At 37.6% G+C, this 17,237-nt stretch overlaps 1 protein-coding gene across 5 annotated transcripts in view; it reads right to left on the bottom strand.

Moving 5' to 3' along the window:
- Positions 1–17,237, bottom strand: part of pnpla6 (patatin-like phospholipase domain containing 6) — a 45,073-nt gene that overhangs the window by 24,237 nt on the left and 3,599 nt on the right. For 3 of the 5 annotated variants that reach the window (XM_022674696.2, XM_022674695.2, XM_022674698.2), the window contains exons 2-25: positions 17,134–17,222; positions 14,237–14,293; positions 12,562–12,649; positions 12,282–12,462; positions 11,895–12,035; positions 10,763–10,922; positions 10,462–10,542; positions 9,679–9,807; positions 9,490–9,570; positions 8,492–8,624; positions 7,647–7,721; positions 6,452–6,555; positions 6,019–6,192; positions 5,298–5,375; positions 4,783–4,988; positions 4,530–4,661; positions 3,377–3,500; positions 3,100–3,213; positions 2,891–2,966; positions 2,616–2,765; positions 2,039–2,102; positions 1,753–1,921; positions 923–1,105; positions 541–659 (exon numbers count right to left, since the gene is read on the bottom strand). In XM_022674696.2, the coding sequence (XP_022530417.2) occupies positions 541–659; positions 923–1,105; positions 1,753–1,921; positions 2,039–2,102; positions 2,616–2,765; positions 2,891–2,966; positions 3,100–3,213; positions 3,377–3,500; positions 4,530–4,661; positions 4,783–4,988; positions 5,298–5,375; positions 6,019–6,192; positions 6,452–6,555; positions 7,647–7,721; positions 8,492–8,624; positions 9,490–9,570; positions 9,679–9,807; positions 10,462–10,542; positions 10,763–10,922; positions 11,895–12,035; positions 12,282–12,462; positions 12,562–12,649; positions 14,237–14,293; positions 17,134–17,178 (2,864 nt within the window). In that variant the 5' untranslated portion in view covers positions 17,179–17,222. The remainder of the gene's footprint in view (positions 1–540; positions 660–922; positions 1,106–1,752; positions 1,922–2,038; positions 2,103–2,615; positions 2,766–2,890; positions 2,967–3,099; positions 3,214–3,376; positions 3,501–4,529; positions 4,662–4,782; positions 4,989–5,297; positions 5,376–6,018; positions 6,193–6,451; positions 6,556–7,646; positions 7,722–8,491; positions 8,625–9,489; positions 9,571–9,678; positions 9,808–10,461; positions 10,543–10,762; positions 10,923–11,894; positions 12,036–12,281; positions 12,463–12,561; positions 12,650–14,236; positions 14,294–17,133; positions 17,223–17,237) is intronic. The other 2 variants (XM_022674697.2, XM_049469399.1) reach the window with 2 other exon arrangements.

Genomic DNA, 17,237 nt, shown 5'->3' with positions numbered 1-17,237 from the left:
GTGAAGTCAGCCACTGCCTCTTTTCAAACTGCTGCTGGTGTAGCATTTTACCATCAGAGGTAAAAAAAAGCAGCTACTCAGCTTCGTATATCAAAGCTAACAGCTGTGCTGACTGACATTACTGTAGAAGTGATGTGGGGAGAGAGCACCATCTACCCACTCTGAGAGAGCAAGGCCAATTGTGCTCTCTCAGACTCCGGCTGCTGATGGCACTCTGCATATCTGGTATTTAAACAACTTGGAGCCAGGTTAGCATTATTAGCAATGCCAGTTGGTAACAAAGCACTATGCAATATGTTGCACTCAAACAGAAAATTGCTTTTAAACACCATAGAAACATGTCTACAGATGTGGGTTTGTGAGGCTCTCCTGATTTTTTGAGTAGGAAAATCCACCCCATGAGTTAATTTTCCTTCTCAGAACTCGGTAATTCCGACATCCGGGTTCAAACAGAATACAGTTCTAGCCTGCAAACTTAGATAACTTAGTTAAGTGAAACGGGTTCAGACTGATATCCATCTTCAGTCAAACATCACTCACCTGGCTCCTCCCCCTCCTAGCACCAGGGCAATGGTGTTTCCTGTTAGGACTCGAGCCAAACGGGAGAAATCACTATGTCTGTCTGCAGTCTTCTCAAACACCTTCTCGTAGACCTCCCTCTGAAATACACACAAACTGCTTGTAAGTATTGAATATTTGCAAATTTCATTACAATTTCAGTGTAATTTGGCATCAACTTCACAACAGTATAGATTTATTCTTAAAACCATCACATTTGAGAGTACAGAAAACATTAGAACATTAGAAGAGGAATTACACTACTTTAAAACACAAAAAAAATAGTTTGACTTCATACATTTCTAATGGGTAATTTCTTTATTTATCCACATATAAAACAAAAAGGTTTGGACAAGGGCACTACCAGTCTGGTAGGGCTGCGGCGAGAGAAGACTCTGCGGGGGCATCTGAGGTGGAGGTGACCGGAGCACCAGCTACGCATATTCAACCACTCCACAGTTCTCGAGGGTCCTGGTCCATCTTCACGGTGCAGCAGAACCAGCTGCTTCAGTGCCCGCACTGCTGTGTTCTCCAACATCTGTTCCAACTGTGAACGAGCGCAACATTACAGCCATTATCTGCCCTTTGCTTACGCCCACTGGTTCTTTGGCCTGCACTAGATTGCGACCTCTTGTGTTCAAACAATGCAACTGCATAATTTGTCAAAAACAGAACATGAAATTGTATGTTCAAACAATAGCTGCTCTGTGGGGCCCTAACCATTGAAGAACAGGGTGAAAGAAGGATCAAAAAATATATTATTATTATTATAGAACTACAAAGTGCTTTTATATAATCACTAAGGCAATGAGGTCATAATATTCTGACTGGATTGTTTATTCTCATTATATTAGTGATGTAAATTACACTAATGATCTTAAAACAGTACTGTTTATCACAGTTATGTCAGGAACAATATATAGTATATACTAAATAGTTACTGTGACAGGCCTAAATGTAGTATTGACTTTTTCAATACCCAGTTTCTTTGGCTAGCACTAGATTGTGACCTCTTGTGTTTAAACATTGCAACTGCATAATATGTCAAAAACAGAACATGAAATTGTATGTTCAATTTTTTTAATCACGATGCATCGTGCAACAATGCTTCATTACATTCCTAATAGCCACATATGGCAGCATTCTGCACTATACTGTCTGTGTATTTTGCCGACTACATACACACAAACATACCTGGCCAAGAGTGGGCTCCTGGTCACCGAGGCCAACGATCAGAATGCAGTCTGCCTGCCTAATGCAGCGCTGCGTCCAAGGGGTCATACTGTTGTCGGTCTGGTACAGAACTATTCGATTGATGTCCTCCTGCTGGGCCAGCCAGCCAGATAACCTGTACTCATGGATGCTGAGAAACACAGACACACGGTTACAGCAAAACAGATGAATGATTTAAGTCTGTCATCAAAGACCTCTTTTACCCAACTGATCATTTAATTCCTAATCCTATCATCATCATTCTTACCTGTCTAAGGCTGAAGCTCCAAGTCTCTCTCTGATAATGTCACTTGTTAAAAGCAGGGTAGGACCTAAAATCAGACAGAAATTTATTACATATTAAACTACACAACAGCTGTTTATTGTTGATTTTGTATAGATTCTTAACCAATATAGAACATATACTACATGACTGGGCCTGATACACTACTGAGACCACTTCAGTTTCTTTGATTTTGCTATTTATAGGCATATGTTTGAGTAAAATAAACATTGTTGTTTTATTCTATAAACTACGGACAATATTTCTCCCAAATTCAAAATAAACATATTGTCATTTACAGCATTTATTTGCAGAAAATGAGAAATGGCTGAAATAACTAAAAAGCTGCAGAGCTTTCAGACCTTAAATAATACAAAGAAAACAAGTTTATATTCTTTACTCTTCCTCTTGATTATATTCCAGAGGTTTTCAATTTGGTAAAATCAAAGAAACTTGTAATTTTAAGTGGTCTCTTAATTTTTTCCAGAGCTGTGTATTACTACTATACGTTTAATTTGAAAGTTTTAACATTAATATTTTAGGTATTTAAATTAGGTCTTACCTATGGCGCTGAGGGCGTGGCTAAGCTCCAGGTTAAAGGCATTGATTGGCACTTCATCACAAACAGGAAGCACAGCAACAGTAGAGAGATTACTGGCGGGGTTGGTTACATCAGTGCTGGACGCCACGGTAGGCAAACCCAGAGCTGAGCCTGAAGAACAAGCATTTAGAAACAAGATGTTTGTGATGATTAAGATTTGTTAAGCATTACTTTTGTGTACTATATATAATATAAAAATCACAGGTTAAAGCTTCTCTTTTCACATCGTGACTTACTTGAGAAAGGTCCACGGGTCTGCTGAAGATTTCCTAGAATCTTCTGGCCCAACAAATGTATCAATCGAGTAACAACCTACACACACACACACACACACACACACACATACATACAAATGAATAAACATACATCAATCCACAGCTAAATCAGATTATATTAGTAATTCTTAATTTAACCTCTAATCTCTGTGTGAATGTGACCAAGATACCTGAGGATAGCGTCTCTTAATGTTGTTTAGTGTTCCCTCTGGGAGCTTCACCAGTTCCGTGTCTCGGACTGCGTGCACTGTAGTTGCCCGGGGTTGCCTGGTCAGTGCTTCCACCTGAATGACAGATGTGAAATATATTTAATTAAATTAACAGAAATAAACAGAATACATTTAAGCCTTTTAAATCAATATAGTTTTTTATTTATCCTAGAAATCCTGGAAGATGATGAATAATGGGTCTAAACTGAATATAAAATGTTTCGTCAACAGAACTCACCACACCAATCAGATCTCCACGTCCATACTCCCCAACAAGCTCCTTTTTCCCATTGGCCTTCCGAATGACCGAACGCAAACGGCCGTTGAGTACAATGTAGGTACAATCTGACTGATCGTCCTGCCTAAAAAAAAAGCAAGTAAATTCAAAATTACTTAAAACTAAAGTATGAAAGTGTACTGACACCATTTCTGACCAACAAATTCAGCAGCTTTAAAGGGCAAGCACTGCTGATGCAAATCTTGTATAATCTGCAATAATACTGAAAAATGGGACACTTATTCTGAATCAGCAGGAACATGAGCCTATAGTCACCAAAGGCTCATTGGGTAAAAAAGCTCCCTAGCAGAGGCATCAAATAATGAAGTACAAATACTTTGTTAACTTACTCAAGTAGAAATGTTGGTTATCTTATGTAGAATTTTTCATGTATCTCCTTTCTAATCCATACATTTTTAAGTCCCTACTAAGCTTATTTAATATATCTGCATTGCATTAAATGCATTCATTTATGCAACTGAATTTATTATTCATATATGCAACTGAAACATGGAGCCTAGTGCATCCCAAATGTATCAACATTAACATTTTAATATAACATTAAAGTTATTACAGCCTTTAGAAAAATGTGTTTTTGGGAGGGGGGGGGGGTAGTAGTTAAGAATCTATACATTAAAGCTTTTGTCTTTAATGTATTTTTCCCCCTTACATTACTTTTACTTTTATACTTTAGATAGTTTTTACTTTTTACTGAGTAAAAAGGTTGAGTGGATACTTCAACTTCTACAGAAGTATTTTTAAACTCCAAGTAATAAAAAATAAATACTTTTGACACTATTGTAAACCTCTCAGTAAACCTATCAGTGTGAAGCTTCATCCGATACCATTTAAGATAAGTCGAGTGACATCTTTGATCAAGAAGGAAGTCTTCCATGTGGAGACATTACAATTTTACTTGAAATCAAGGGCTTTAATACTTTTAAAAGGTATTTGTATGTATAGTTTATACAGTATGGGCAGTGACTGCAGCAATAGTCTTTACAACAGACTTTACCATTACTGGTAGTCTTCATTAATATTTATTCAAGGTAGTACCACCTGCTACTTGAAGTATATTCAGTGGTATCCAGCAGAAACACCATTACTGAAGTACCTATACAAAGCTCGTCCAGCCTCCACAGCCATCCAGTCTATAGCAAAGTCCATCTGCCTTACGAATGGCGACATGCGGATGGCCACGGTGTGAGCTGCACTTAGGACCACACTGGGCTGCTCCCGCATGATCCTACAGATAAAGCAGATGAGTGCAACAATTCCATTAATAATTTCTGGCCAAATGCAAAAACAAACTTGCTGTATTTGTGGAAACGTTCACTAACACAACTTCTGCTATAAGCTGGACTCACTCATAGAAGTCAGACTTGGAGATTTTGAGAAAGGTGCAGTCTCGAACAGCTCGGATAGTGAAAATGAGGGGCTCGCCCGTCAGCACTGCCAGCTGACCAACCATCTCACCCGGCTGTGTCACAAACAGGCACACGTCCTCCTGTTTATCGATCATACGCTGATACACATGCAGGCAGCCTGAGAGCACGAAATGCAGACTCACGTCCTGACAGAAGGAGAAGAAAAGTTCATGTATAAAATGGATTTATTTCCTGGACTCATCAGGACAACAAAGTATTTACAGCCACTCAACATCTGAGTGGAAGGTTTGGATGAAAAGCGGTGAGAAATCATTCATCAAATTGTTGTTGTTGTTAGTAGTAGTGGTGGTAGTAGTAGTAGTATACAAATACAAAAATATTATATTGTTTTTTTATTGGTGATGATGTAAAAAGGATTAAAAAGAGAAAAAATCTTGTTTTTTTTTTTTGTTTTTTTTTTAAGATGTATAGAGAGACTTGAGGGAGAGGAGTACCTGGTCTCCTTGTCTGGCAAGAACAGCTCCAGCCTTGGCATGATGAAGGGTCACTCGCCCATTCAGCAGCGCAGGGTCCTGGTAAATGATATAAATGAATTAATAAAGAAGTACTGTGCAAACTTTTAAAACTTTAAAAAGTTAAAACTTTTTTTTTGTTTTAATGTAATTGAAAAAACACTTGCCTACTCACTAAATACGAAAAAGGCTAAAATCAAGAGAACTGGCTCTACTGTCCAGGGAAGACTTTCATCTATATTTTGGATAATTGCTAATAATGGCTAACAGCTAACTGCCAATTCTAACTGTTTTCTTAGCTGTATTATTAGCTAAAGTTTGATAACAGATGGATGGCTGGTTAGACTAGTAGATTCGATTCACTCGAGTCTTTAGTTCTTAAACACAGAACACTGGACTGTAGCTATCGGCTCAGCACTAGCTAAGAGCAGAAATCAGCAGTAGGCATGGCACATAGTAGGCCTGATGCTAATTGTTTTTCAAGCTAAATAAATAACAGATTTTTGATATTAGAATCATGTGAAAGCAAGTAATAGGTGTTAATTTGACAACCCTACTCAAAAGCCATTGCAATAAATATTGTATTATTTATGAGAACTAGTATAGGCAGTGTGTTGTTACTACTTATACTATGTGAATTTGTACAAAAGTACACAACATCACACACACACCACACACACACACACACAAACATAGCGTGTACCTCAATTCTCATGAGTTTGAGGATTTCTTTCTGTGCTTCCTCAAAGAGGGTGGCGTTTGGTCGTCCTGGCAACGGACCGTAAATGTTTTCTTGGCCTGACTCCTCTTCTGGGTACAGATAAACACCTGATGGCACGTCATCCACTGTCACTTTCCTCTCCCTTTGGTCCTGAGACTGAAAGAAATGCACATAGGTAGTATTAAGCTTTACAATACTTCCTCGCAGAAAGCTTGCATCTCCAAAATGTCTGACAGCCCTTTACAGAAGTAGGAAAAAATATCTAAACTCAGTCATTTTGGAGCATTTCTATTGGCCTTAGTGTTATTGTCAAAAGGTGAAAATGAAGAAATTATGAAATATAAATGCATGTTTGTGTGTGTAAATGTAAGGATATGTATCTGTGTGTGTGTGTGTGTGTGTGTGTGTGTCTAACCCGTGTAAATATGGGCGGTGTTGGTGTTCCATCCTCTGCAGACACAGAAATGCGACCCCTCTCATATGCCATGTCGAAATCTGAACGCAAGCCCTTTTGCATGCCTGCAAAAAACACACAGGCACACACACACACAGACACATACACACATTTGCAAACCAAAGTCTTACATCAGCCCTGCAGTTTGAGATCAAATACATCATACAAACATTTAAATCAATTTACCATTTATTTACTAAAGTCATCCTGATACTGTATAAAGAACAACTACAACATTTTAAAAATATAAAACGGAGATTTGCGTGACGGCAAAGGATTTTTATTTTCATGCACTTTGCACTATTAAAAAAATGTTTTAAAAGATCACTTTGTGCAATTATCAGGGGAAAAACAGAGAAATGTGGACAATGTAGCAATAGATAAGATACACAGAGGAAAAATAAACAGAGAATATGTGTATACCTAAAAGCGAGAGAGAAAGAGCGCGCGCGCGCGCGAGAGAGAGAGAGAGAGAGAGAGAGAGAGAGAGAGAGAGAGAGAGAGAGAAAGAGAGAGAAAGAGCGAGAGAGACTGATCTTTGAATAGAACGTTAAACTGAGGTCAACTCTTATCTGTTTATTGATTTGCTTTGCATGTTCAGATGTGATTCAGTGACCACAGCAGCCAAGAACTTTCTCATTATCTGTTTTCAGAATATGAAGCCTGGAAAGGTGCAGGTCTACCACAAACTACTGCTACAGCTGCACTGCAGTCTACAAATAGAGTGTGTTTCTGTATTTCAATTATTTCTGCTCACTGCTTCATTTTAAACAATACATAAGCTATTGTACGTATAATAATAATTAGTTGTGTCAATCGATAAAAAAATGTAATCGGATTAATCATAACAAAATTCTATTCTAAAATTACTAATCAAGCTTAAGGGAATTCAATAAACAGTAAGTGACACCATAATATTGCAAAATTAACATTTTCCCCAGGCTCTGTATACTTCGTCATGTGATTAACTGCACAAGTTAATAGTGACAACACTAAAAGTAATACTCTATCAGCCAGCAAGTGTCACAGCTTATAAATGTTTTTGTACCAACTAATTTTTTTCAGTTTTTGTTTAGGGAATTGGATGCCACAAAGTAAATACATGCATTAATAACAAGGGGTGCCCACAAACATTTTGACATCCAGTGTTACTTACCAGCGATGTCCACAGGCATTGAGATGGCCCTGCTGAGGGTGGGAATGGTGCTGCCACCTTCTTTCCCATGATCTCCTGTAGCACAAAACCAGGTAACTTAACGATTTATTCAAATTTACACTTATGGAAGAAAAGCTTTCAAATAAATCTGGAGAAATATCAGTCAGAATACATGAATACATAGATAACTACTGCTATAGGGAAGTAGGTCATCTAGATGCAAAAGACCACACGCTGTCTATATTTTACCCTGTTTTAGTGTGTAGCCCACTCTGTCCTTACAACTAACTTAAAGTTACCCGAACTTTGCCCTGAACAGAACATATTTTGAGAATTACAAACCCCTCTATTGCTCTCTGTGCAGAAGCTTAATATGCTTTTATAAAAGGACTGAACACTGGTGAGTGTTCTGTTAAAAGGTACAGGTAAAAGTTTAATAATGCTACTACTCAAAAAAGACGACACAATGACTGTGATAAGTCTATAGTCTATAAAACCGCTATTTAATAAAGTGTATAATTAGTGCCTTCAGAACTATTTATAGCCAGATATCAAAGTAATCATGTAAGATTTCAGGAATTAGCAGTTAATTATCCAGCACCATTATACATCACTATATAATATGTGTTTTGCTGCACATATTATATAGTGATGTATAATGGTGCTGTTGAATAATCTTAAATATAGCAGACTTTTTATGTGTTTTTTATATTAAATACAGACAGTAAGGACAAAAGTATAGACATAATTCGTACTTTAAAAAAGTGCCTTTTTTATTTAAAGACACTCTCTCCCCTGCTTGCACCTCTCAGTTTCTCCACTCTGCATGTGTTCTTGAGTCTTACCGCTGGATTCTCGAACAGCAGCTTCTCGTTGGTCCTCGGGAACAGTGAGGCTACTGAATCGCTTGCTGTGTCTTACAGGGCTGGTGCGGGTGGTGTGAGGAGAAAGAGGGGGCAGTCGGAGTGGTTGCATCTCCTGGACAAGGGACAAAAACATCAAGTTATACTTTACAGTGGGTGCAAATTGATATATAGGTTTATATTTTATACCAAATGTTGTAAACAGGAGATTAAACAGCCAACATCAGAACCACATTCTGAAAAATATATATGAAAAGGTTTAGGGTTTTTACAAAGTATAAAGCTACTTGTGCAATTATTATTATTTCTTGTGATTATTATCATTATTGTTTCTGTCTCTTGAACTATTTCTAAAACTTGTCCTAATCTTTATCTTTCTCTTTCTCTCCCCTCTCTGTCCTGAGATGCCTTTCTCGGTATGTCCATTAGTGGTTCCAGTTCCTGTGCTCTTGTAACAGGTATGTACCGAGATGCATGGCCTTCCTGCCTAGGCGTGTTAATTTGTGGTTCCAGTGTTCCGGAATCAGGCCTGTCTCACTACTCAGCAGAGTTTTACACAACCATTCTAATCCCCCTTTTATTTCCTTTCTTTCTGCTATCTATCTCTTTTGCATGTATTGACATGCCCTGTTCCTGATGTTCCCCTCTGCTGACAGCATTTTTTGGAGATTTCAATTTCCAGCAGGACTTGGCACACTGCCCACACTGCCAAAAGTACCAATTGGTCTCATATTATATTTTAATTTTCTGAGACACTGATTTTTGGGCTTTTGTTGGCTGTGAGCCATAATCATGAACAATAAAATCTTAAAATGTGTAATACATCTATATAACATATGAGTTTAACATTTTAAACTGAATTGCTGAAATAAGGTTACTTGATATTGATATACCAATTTTGTGAGATGCAACTGTATATATCCTGATAGGTTCCTTTAAGGGTCTTTGTGTGTTTGTGTCTGTGTCTTTGTGTTTCTTACATGACTAAAAAGCTCGTTAGTGAGTCCTAGGTAGTTGTGGAGGGCCAGAACTGTCACCCTCTGCAGTCTCACCATGATAATCTACAGATATTAAAGAATGCAAGAAAAAATGTTAACATTATACACATATAAATGAAATGCCCAACATTTAAAAATGAAACAAATCTACATTACACTCTCACTTCTTACCTGCACCACACGCACTAAGCTCTCTGGGTATTTCTCAAAGATGGATAGAAAAGCCTCAACAGGCAGGCGGAGGACTGTGGACACCTCTGCAGCTCTGGCAGACACTGTCCTGTATGGCCTCTGATGACCCTGAATGCCACACACAAAGCCATTCATAATTGTTTTACATTCTACATGATTTCATAGTCATAGTTTTAAAATTTCAATATGAAGTTTTAGGTTTTTAATGGTCAAACTGTATTTTCAGTGAACTATGGAGTATGGACTATAGACATCAAATACTCTTGTGCCCTCTTGCGACAGAGATGTAAAACAGGCCAATTCTAAAACACCACAACTGTTATGTAACAATTTTGACAGAATATGGGGTTGTTGATACTAGAGAGCAGCATATCACCACAACAGCCTGCTATTTATAAGGAAAAAAAAAGGAAACGCATCACTCGACAATGTAAAAGCCAGTGTGAGCAAATGGGGATTCATGCTAGACTAAAAGCTAATGCTAGTCAGCTTTCAGAATTGAAAGCACTGACAAGTACTGGAAAGTACTGGAATAATTTGTGGCTTAACTTAAGATACATCTGCATGCAAGTGTAAATAAAATACAAAACATTGAAGGAGGGGTGGAATTAAAGACATAAAAGGTGATGACTCAGCTAAGGGCCATTTTAAACCTAGAAGCAGACATGGAGCTTAGTTTGCTGCATGTGATGTGCACAATATCAGCAAATGAGGTCATCAGTCCAATAAGGAATGGCCAGACAGGAAGTGGGTGTAACTCACCGTGATGACATCAAGAATACTCAACAGACTATGAACGGAATCCCCTGGGTAAACTTCTTTCACCACGCCGTCCTTGCCATCCTGCAAAGATAGAGAGTCCGTGATTTCTCAATACTGAGATTAGAAATAATGCAATCAAAAGAGTGAAAATCCTAATCTGGCACTGCAGGAGGTTAAAAAGTTCACACATATAAATCACTCAAGATAACAAAGCACAGCTTTATCAATGAGCAGTTATAAACCATTCATAGCTGTGGCTACAGGTTCAGATGCACCGTTAATCATTAACGCACACACTCACCAGTGCAGTAAGGCACAGCTCCAGCTTGCCATCCTGAACAACATAAATGCTGCTGTCAGGCTGTCCAGGTCTAAAGACGTACTCTCCCTGCTGGAACTGCAGGAACACCATGTGTTTACACAGCTCCAGGAATAAAGGCTTCTCAAAGTGACCCAAAACACTACACACACACACACAGAGACACACACACACACAATAGAAAAAGGAATTTGCATTTGCACTGTTAAACAATGGAGAACAAAGCTCATCTGTTTTGACAACATTTGCTCTGAAAAGCACTATATATAATAAAATTGAATTTAATGTTTCTAGAGAGTTTTAATGATGGGTATCACATCTAATGACTTTTGCCCCCAGTTGATGGATCGCATATAAACCAATAGGGTGTCGGAATGGAATATGTTTATACTTTTTATCCAACCACAATCAGATTCACTCATCAGGATGGAGAGATTTTATCTGGATAGGGGTTTTTTTTTGAACGATGAGAAGCCAGAATGAAAACAAGCTGAAATTAAACAGGAGTAACTGGGCTATTTTTAAAATGTAAGGAGAAGAAAGTTCAGATAATTGTGTAAAAATTTAAGGAGGGGACGTAAAAAGTCAGCATAACAATATTTACTCCTTAATTTTTTTTACTTAAGTAAGGTAATAAAGTATTTGTACTTCATTATTTAATGCCTCTGGAAAGAGACTTCAACATAGAGAGGCTAGATTGATTTGAACTGACTGAAAGGCTACAGTGGCTACAAGCTAGACGCAGATGAGCTCCAGCAGCAGGCAGCCTCGTAAGGTTTCACATAGTGTTCTTAATTAAGAGTTTAGTGAGTGTAATCACACTGAGTATGCAGGAAGGTTTCTGCTGCATCAGTATGTGATTATCTCCCAAGAAATCCAGATACCCAAAAGTAGCAGTATATATAGCAGTATATATAGCAGTAATTATTGTACTCATTCAAAAGTTTTATTACTTATGGATGAGATTTATTACTTTAGTCCCTGTTTTAGTAGACTGCCCTCCCTGCAAAAGGAGATCATATCAATGTTCAAAGAGAAAAACAACTATAAACACAATGACCAATTACTGATGACTGAGAGAACAAAATGTTCAGCTGTAACTAAAACAACTTACCGCACATTTTTCAGCATGTAGAGCACCTCCGAGGGCAGGTGTGAATTGGCCACGTCGAATTCAGTGAGGTCGGCCTCCAGTACTGAGGGAGGAGGTTCCTTCATCTGAAGAGTGGGTACCTCTTTCTTAAAGCGTAAGATCCTGGAAGAAAATATATATATATTTTGTTTTTTGTTTTGTTTTTTTTACTCTTAATGAACAAAAAAATCCCAGCAGATACTGCCCTAATTACCACATTTCATTAATGTTTATGTCCGATATTTTATGCTTTTTCTATATTTTTAATGTATGTATTGCTTGAACAGCAACAATATCAACAATGGCTTGATAATTCTGATAACTGTTATAATTGTAGACATTTTAGACACATATTTTCTAACTACATACTTTTTGGCAATGTTCAGCATCTTCTGCTTCTTCTTTAGTCTTGGACGTGAGGATGAGGAGGAAGAGGTTCCAACTAAAGATGATGTGGACTGAGACACCTTCCTCATTATCTTCCTGCCATAAAATAAAACTTTGTCTCTTTTGCGGAAGCGATATTTAGGGGCTTCTTGAGCTGCGAGGTCTGTGAATTCAAAAGCAGAAAAGTTCAAATATTAGCGGATAACATCCCAGAATTTATACTAGTTAATGCTACATTTTTTACAAGGTTTTAGATACTGACTCCGGAGCTGGATCCTCCGCAGGACAAAGAAAATGAGGATGGCGATGAGGATGATGACGATACCAGCGCCGAGCACTATTCCCACCATCTAAGAGAGAGACAGATACAGACAAAAACATTAGATGTAGATTCCTGAGATTATATGTAGGTTCTTCTTCATTAGCTAATTTATTAGAATGTATCTTAAATGTACCATTCACAGAAAGCGAAAGGAGTTTTACTGTGGTGTTTCTTGGAATTATTATTTTTTGGTGAATTCAGGTGCTCAGAGTGGTCCAGCGGACTAAAGCTCTGCCATTATGATTGAAAATCACTGGTTTTTAATCCCGGTCATGCAGCTGGCCATCACCTGCTGGAGTCTGAGAGATCATAATTGGCCTAGCTCTCTCTGGGTGGCTAGATGGCACTTTCTCCTCACATCCCTCTCAAGGTGCGCTTTCCTCCAAGCACACTTGGAGTCGGTGTCAGTGTCAGAAGTGTCATAACAGTAGGGACAAGTGATATTGCATATCCTTTAACATCAATGGGATAAATCATATTTTACTTTTGTATTTTACACCTCAATAAAACATTGAGAAGACACTTTGGGGTAAAATTCAAACACCAAATACAAAATAATAATAATAATAATGTGCCTGAGCTAAGTTGCAATATTCCATTAATCAAAACCTCTGAAATTATAATGTGCTAGAAATTATGTGTGTGCCTTATGTATGAATTGTACAAGTCAGGTTGTAAGGAGCAGTAAAGCCACTCAGCTTTGCAGCGTTTTACAGGAGTTTCAGTTAAGTTCTCCAATAGTATTAACATTAGCCACACTAAGCTAGCTCTTTCGCTGTTAAGAGGTGAGTTATTTCGGCCTGAAGCCTGCTGCTAGCACTGCTAGAGCAGCATAAGTATTATCTGCTAACCACGCTAGCTCTTTCACCGGTCAGAGGTAAGTATTATCAGCCTGTAGCCTGCTGCTAACCCAGGCAAGCACTGCTGGAGCAGCATTATCATTACCCACTAACAGTAATAAGCGCTAGCTCTTTCGCCATTTAAAAGCGAGTATATCGGACTGTAGCCTGCTGCTAACCCGGGCTAGCACTGCTGGACCAGCATTGGCATTAGCCACTAACCATGCTATGCGCTTGCTCGAACAAGCTATGTGTACTTATCGAACAAGCTGTGTGTACTTAAATTCCACCAAAAACAAATCAACATGTTTAGAGTTATTTATGAATGAGAACTGAAAAGGCATACTGCAATACTACAGTAACCTACAGTGGATTTTATTAGCCTGACACATCTCTGCCAATCAGTAGAGCTTGGGTTAACACCTTATGCAATTAAATATAGATGACTCAAATGTGCTCTACTAAACATTTAAGCAGAAGTTACAGGGTTAACAGTAAACAAATAGCAAATAAATAGTAAATAAGAACTTGTGACCTTGCACATAATGACTGTAAGCAGATTGTGTTAGTGGTGAAGAATAGGGGACAGTGCACAGAGCAGTAATTAGTGAAAAGTTGTATTGCACTGCACTGCACATAGTAAATAGCACACCTGTCTAAAAAAAGGGTGGAGCTAGGTCAGTGCCCACTATAACTTGTACCAATCAAGAAACTGCACAGTCTGTACATTCTTGTCTCTTGAAGTAACTGTAACTGTGCATGGTGTATTTTCTTACCATGCTGGTCTGAAGCTGGTCCTCCACAAAGGTTTTTAACTGTCCAAATCGCTCCTGCTAAAATAAAGAAACAAAACGAGAAAGAGAACGAGACAACAGAGTTTAACAGAGCCAACCATCACAGCCTACACCCAGAATACTGCTTCATCATCATGCTTACTGTATATTACACAGGGAAAATCTGTTCACGTTCATTATACAACCTCAATCCCTCTTTCAGATATTCCCACACTCTCATTCTTCTCAAGCTCCCACTCTCTCATTCCCTTCCTTACTTTCCTCTGTTAAATACCAAATAAATATGAAACACGCTAAAACAAGCCCAACATGAACAATTCAGCTATAGTCCAGTTTAGCCGTGAAATAATGAAAGTAATAAAAGCACAAAGCACATACACTAAACACAGCATCTATCAGCACAATGTGAATACAAAGGGGAACTGAGTGGAGAAAGAAAGACAGAGCAAGCTCTCATTACCTGAATTTCAAAACCAACTTCTGTAAATAACAATGGGAAAAATAAATGACTAGGCTGGATTTTTTAGAACAAAGAAAAGAAAGATAATGATCATGTGCCCTCATAATAAGCACTCTCTGTAGATTCTTTTGGGAAACTGGGCCCTGAGTAATTTTAGCTTTAAATATGTATGTCTATGTAACCTAATGAAATGTTCAGTTCTAAAAAGTTACATTAAAATTTGGTTGCCAATTTTGATTCTTTAAACACATATGCTTTTAAATATAAAATAGCACAGATGTATTACTTACTAACTACTAAAAACACGCATAATTTTCTCTTCACAATGATTACTGAAAAAAAAGTTTTACCAGCAATATAATAAGAACAGTTCCTGTTTTTTTTTATCTTTTTAAATAGAAAGGTTTTTGGGTACACTGTAGAATGTTTTTCCCCAATATATTTTACAATGAATTTGAATCTATTTTCTTTCGAAAACTGTATTCAAATACCAAGAAATAAAATGTGTCACGTGATCTCACTAGATTCACTATATTATATTATTAATCCTAGATTCCTCTAGAATCCAAGATCGGTTTCTCTGTGATCACGATATATATAATATGAAGCATTATACTGTAAGAGGAAGTGTTCTCAAATCAGTAAAGCATTCTCAAATCAGACATAAATCCACATGTATTATTTAGATCACGTTACCTCCCCCAGCCAATCAGCTCTGAGTATCCTCCACTCATGAGTGAAAGATAAATAAAGCAATCAACTGCTTCATCACAGTGCTGATAAAAGAAAAGGATTGACTGGGGGAAGGATAATTGGAGAACATCTGTTAGTATTGACGAATGATCATTTGGTAAAGACAAAGCTGACAGCTGGTCACAAATAGGACAGGATGAGGATGGGTATGGGGGTGGGGTTGCAGGAGAAAGGATGTAAAAAGACTTGTGGGTGCATTACTCATTTAAAAACTTAAGTCTACCGAACAAATCTGTAAATGTGTTAATCTGAGGCCTAGTTTAACATAAACCATCAAATCCAGCTTTCATGTTCAGTTTTTTGGCCAACTGCACACCATATTTAGTCTCCAAGCACATGTATCCTAGAGTTCCTAAAGTGGATATTAAACCTTATCTGCATTTGCTTAAGCAGAATTATTTGAAATTAAAATAAAATCAATTTGTTTTATAGCAGTAACTGTGTAACTGTAATTATTAGAGATGAGCCTGATCCGATTCATTATCAGGTCCAATATTGACATAGTTAACGTATCAGATATCGGCCAAACAAGTTGGCTGGAAGTATGTTGTATTGTACGATTTAGTCAGTTTAATCAGCATCTGCTTACATTTTACATGAAGGGAAGTTATGCTTAGAAAGTTACTCCAGCCTGTAAATATAATAATAGTGAGAATAGTAAAAAAAAATAATAATAATAATAATGTGGATAATCTATCACTGGTGTCTATCACTAGTGTATCTGAACAAGAGTTTAAAAGATTGTGCCTCTGCTGGTGCATTTTGTCCAAAACAAAACACAATAAATTCTGTCTATCATAAGATTATCTTTGAATACTGTCATATAATATTTTGATATATTGCTCAGCTCTATCAGTGCGTGATAACATACACCAAGGGCGGTGGCTTTTATACTACTCATATCAATTAAGAAAAATATTGTGATATAAATTATGGCCATATCGCCCAGCACTGGACGAGACAATATAATATACTTTACATTTATTATCACTACGTTGTCGTGGAAAATATAATACACACAGAAAGGTGCTTTTCTTTTCTATTTGTCTGTTTTAATCAATCTAGCTATTTGGTAATGTAATGTGATCTGGCAGATGTTCATTTCAGGCATCGGTTGGCACACAATAGTAGTTTGCTTTCTCCCAAAAACGCTGTATTATGATCCAAGAGAAATGCAAAGCCATGCAGGAACAGAGGGGGTTTATTAATGAGGATATTTAAATATAGTCAATGACAAAGGGGGATCGAATTACAGGAGTTAATAGAACAAGGGCCAATGGCTTTGTGACATGAGTGTGTATTGCGATATAAAGTGAAGTATGCTTAATATGGTACTGAGATGGTGCAAGATGTGAGATTATGATGATTACGATGGTGTTGAGAGCAGCAGAACATCTATCTAATAATTTCTTGATCTGCCATTGCCTGATCTCACTTTGTATTTGATATCCTTTGTGTGATGATCATGCTTTATATAAAAGGGTATATTTGCATATAATATCTCTTTTGCATAGGACATCAGTACTACAAATGCTAATATTGTAATAATTACAGCATAATAAATTATACATTGTTCAATACTGATATTTATTTATGTGTGTGTTTGTGTTAGGGGGTCAGGTTAGAAGGTCAGTGGTGGTGAGGGGGGGTAAGGGGGCATGCTTACCTCTGGTGTTTCAGGGGACTCTGGTCCCGAAGTGCTCTGTCCCATTCTAACAGCGGCACCTGACACGGCTGGTCCATTAACAAATAGTGCTGCAACACATAGCA

This window comes from Astyanax mexicanus, chromosome 21, assembly GCF_023375975.1.
Source record: "Astyanax mexicanus isolate ESR-SI-001 chromosome 21, AstMex3_surface, whole genome shotgun sequence".
Taxonomy (NCBI): Eukaryota; Metazoa; Chordata; class Actinopteri; order Characiformes; family Acestrorhamphidae; genus Astyanax; species Astyanax mexicanus.
The sequence above is the reverse complement of the archived record's forward strand: the minus strand, read 5'-3'. Positions and strand labels throughout refer to the sequence as shown.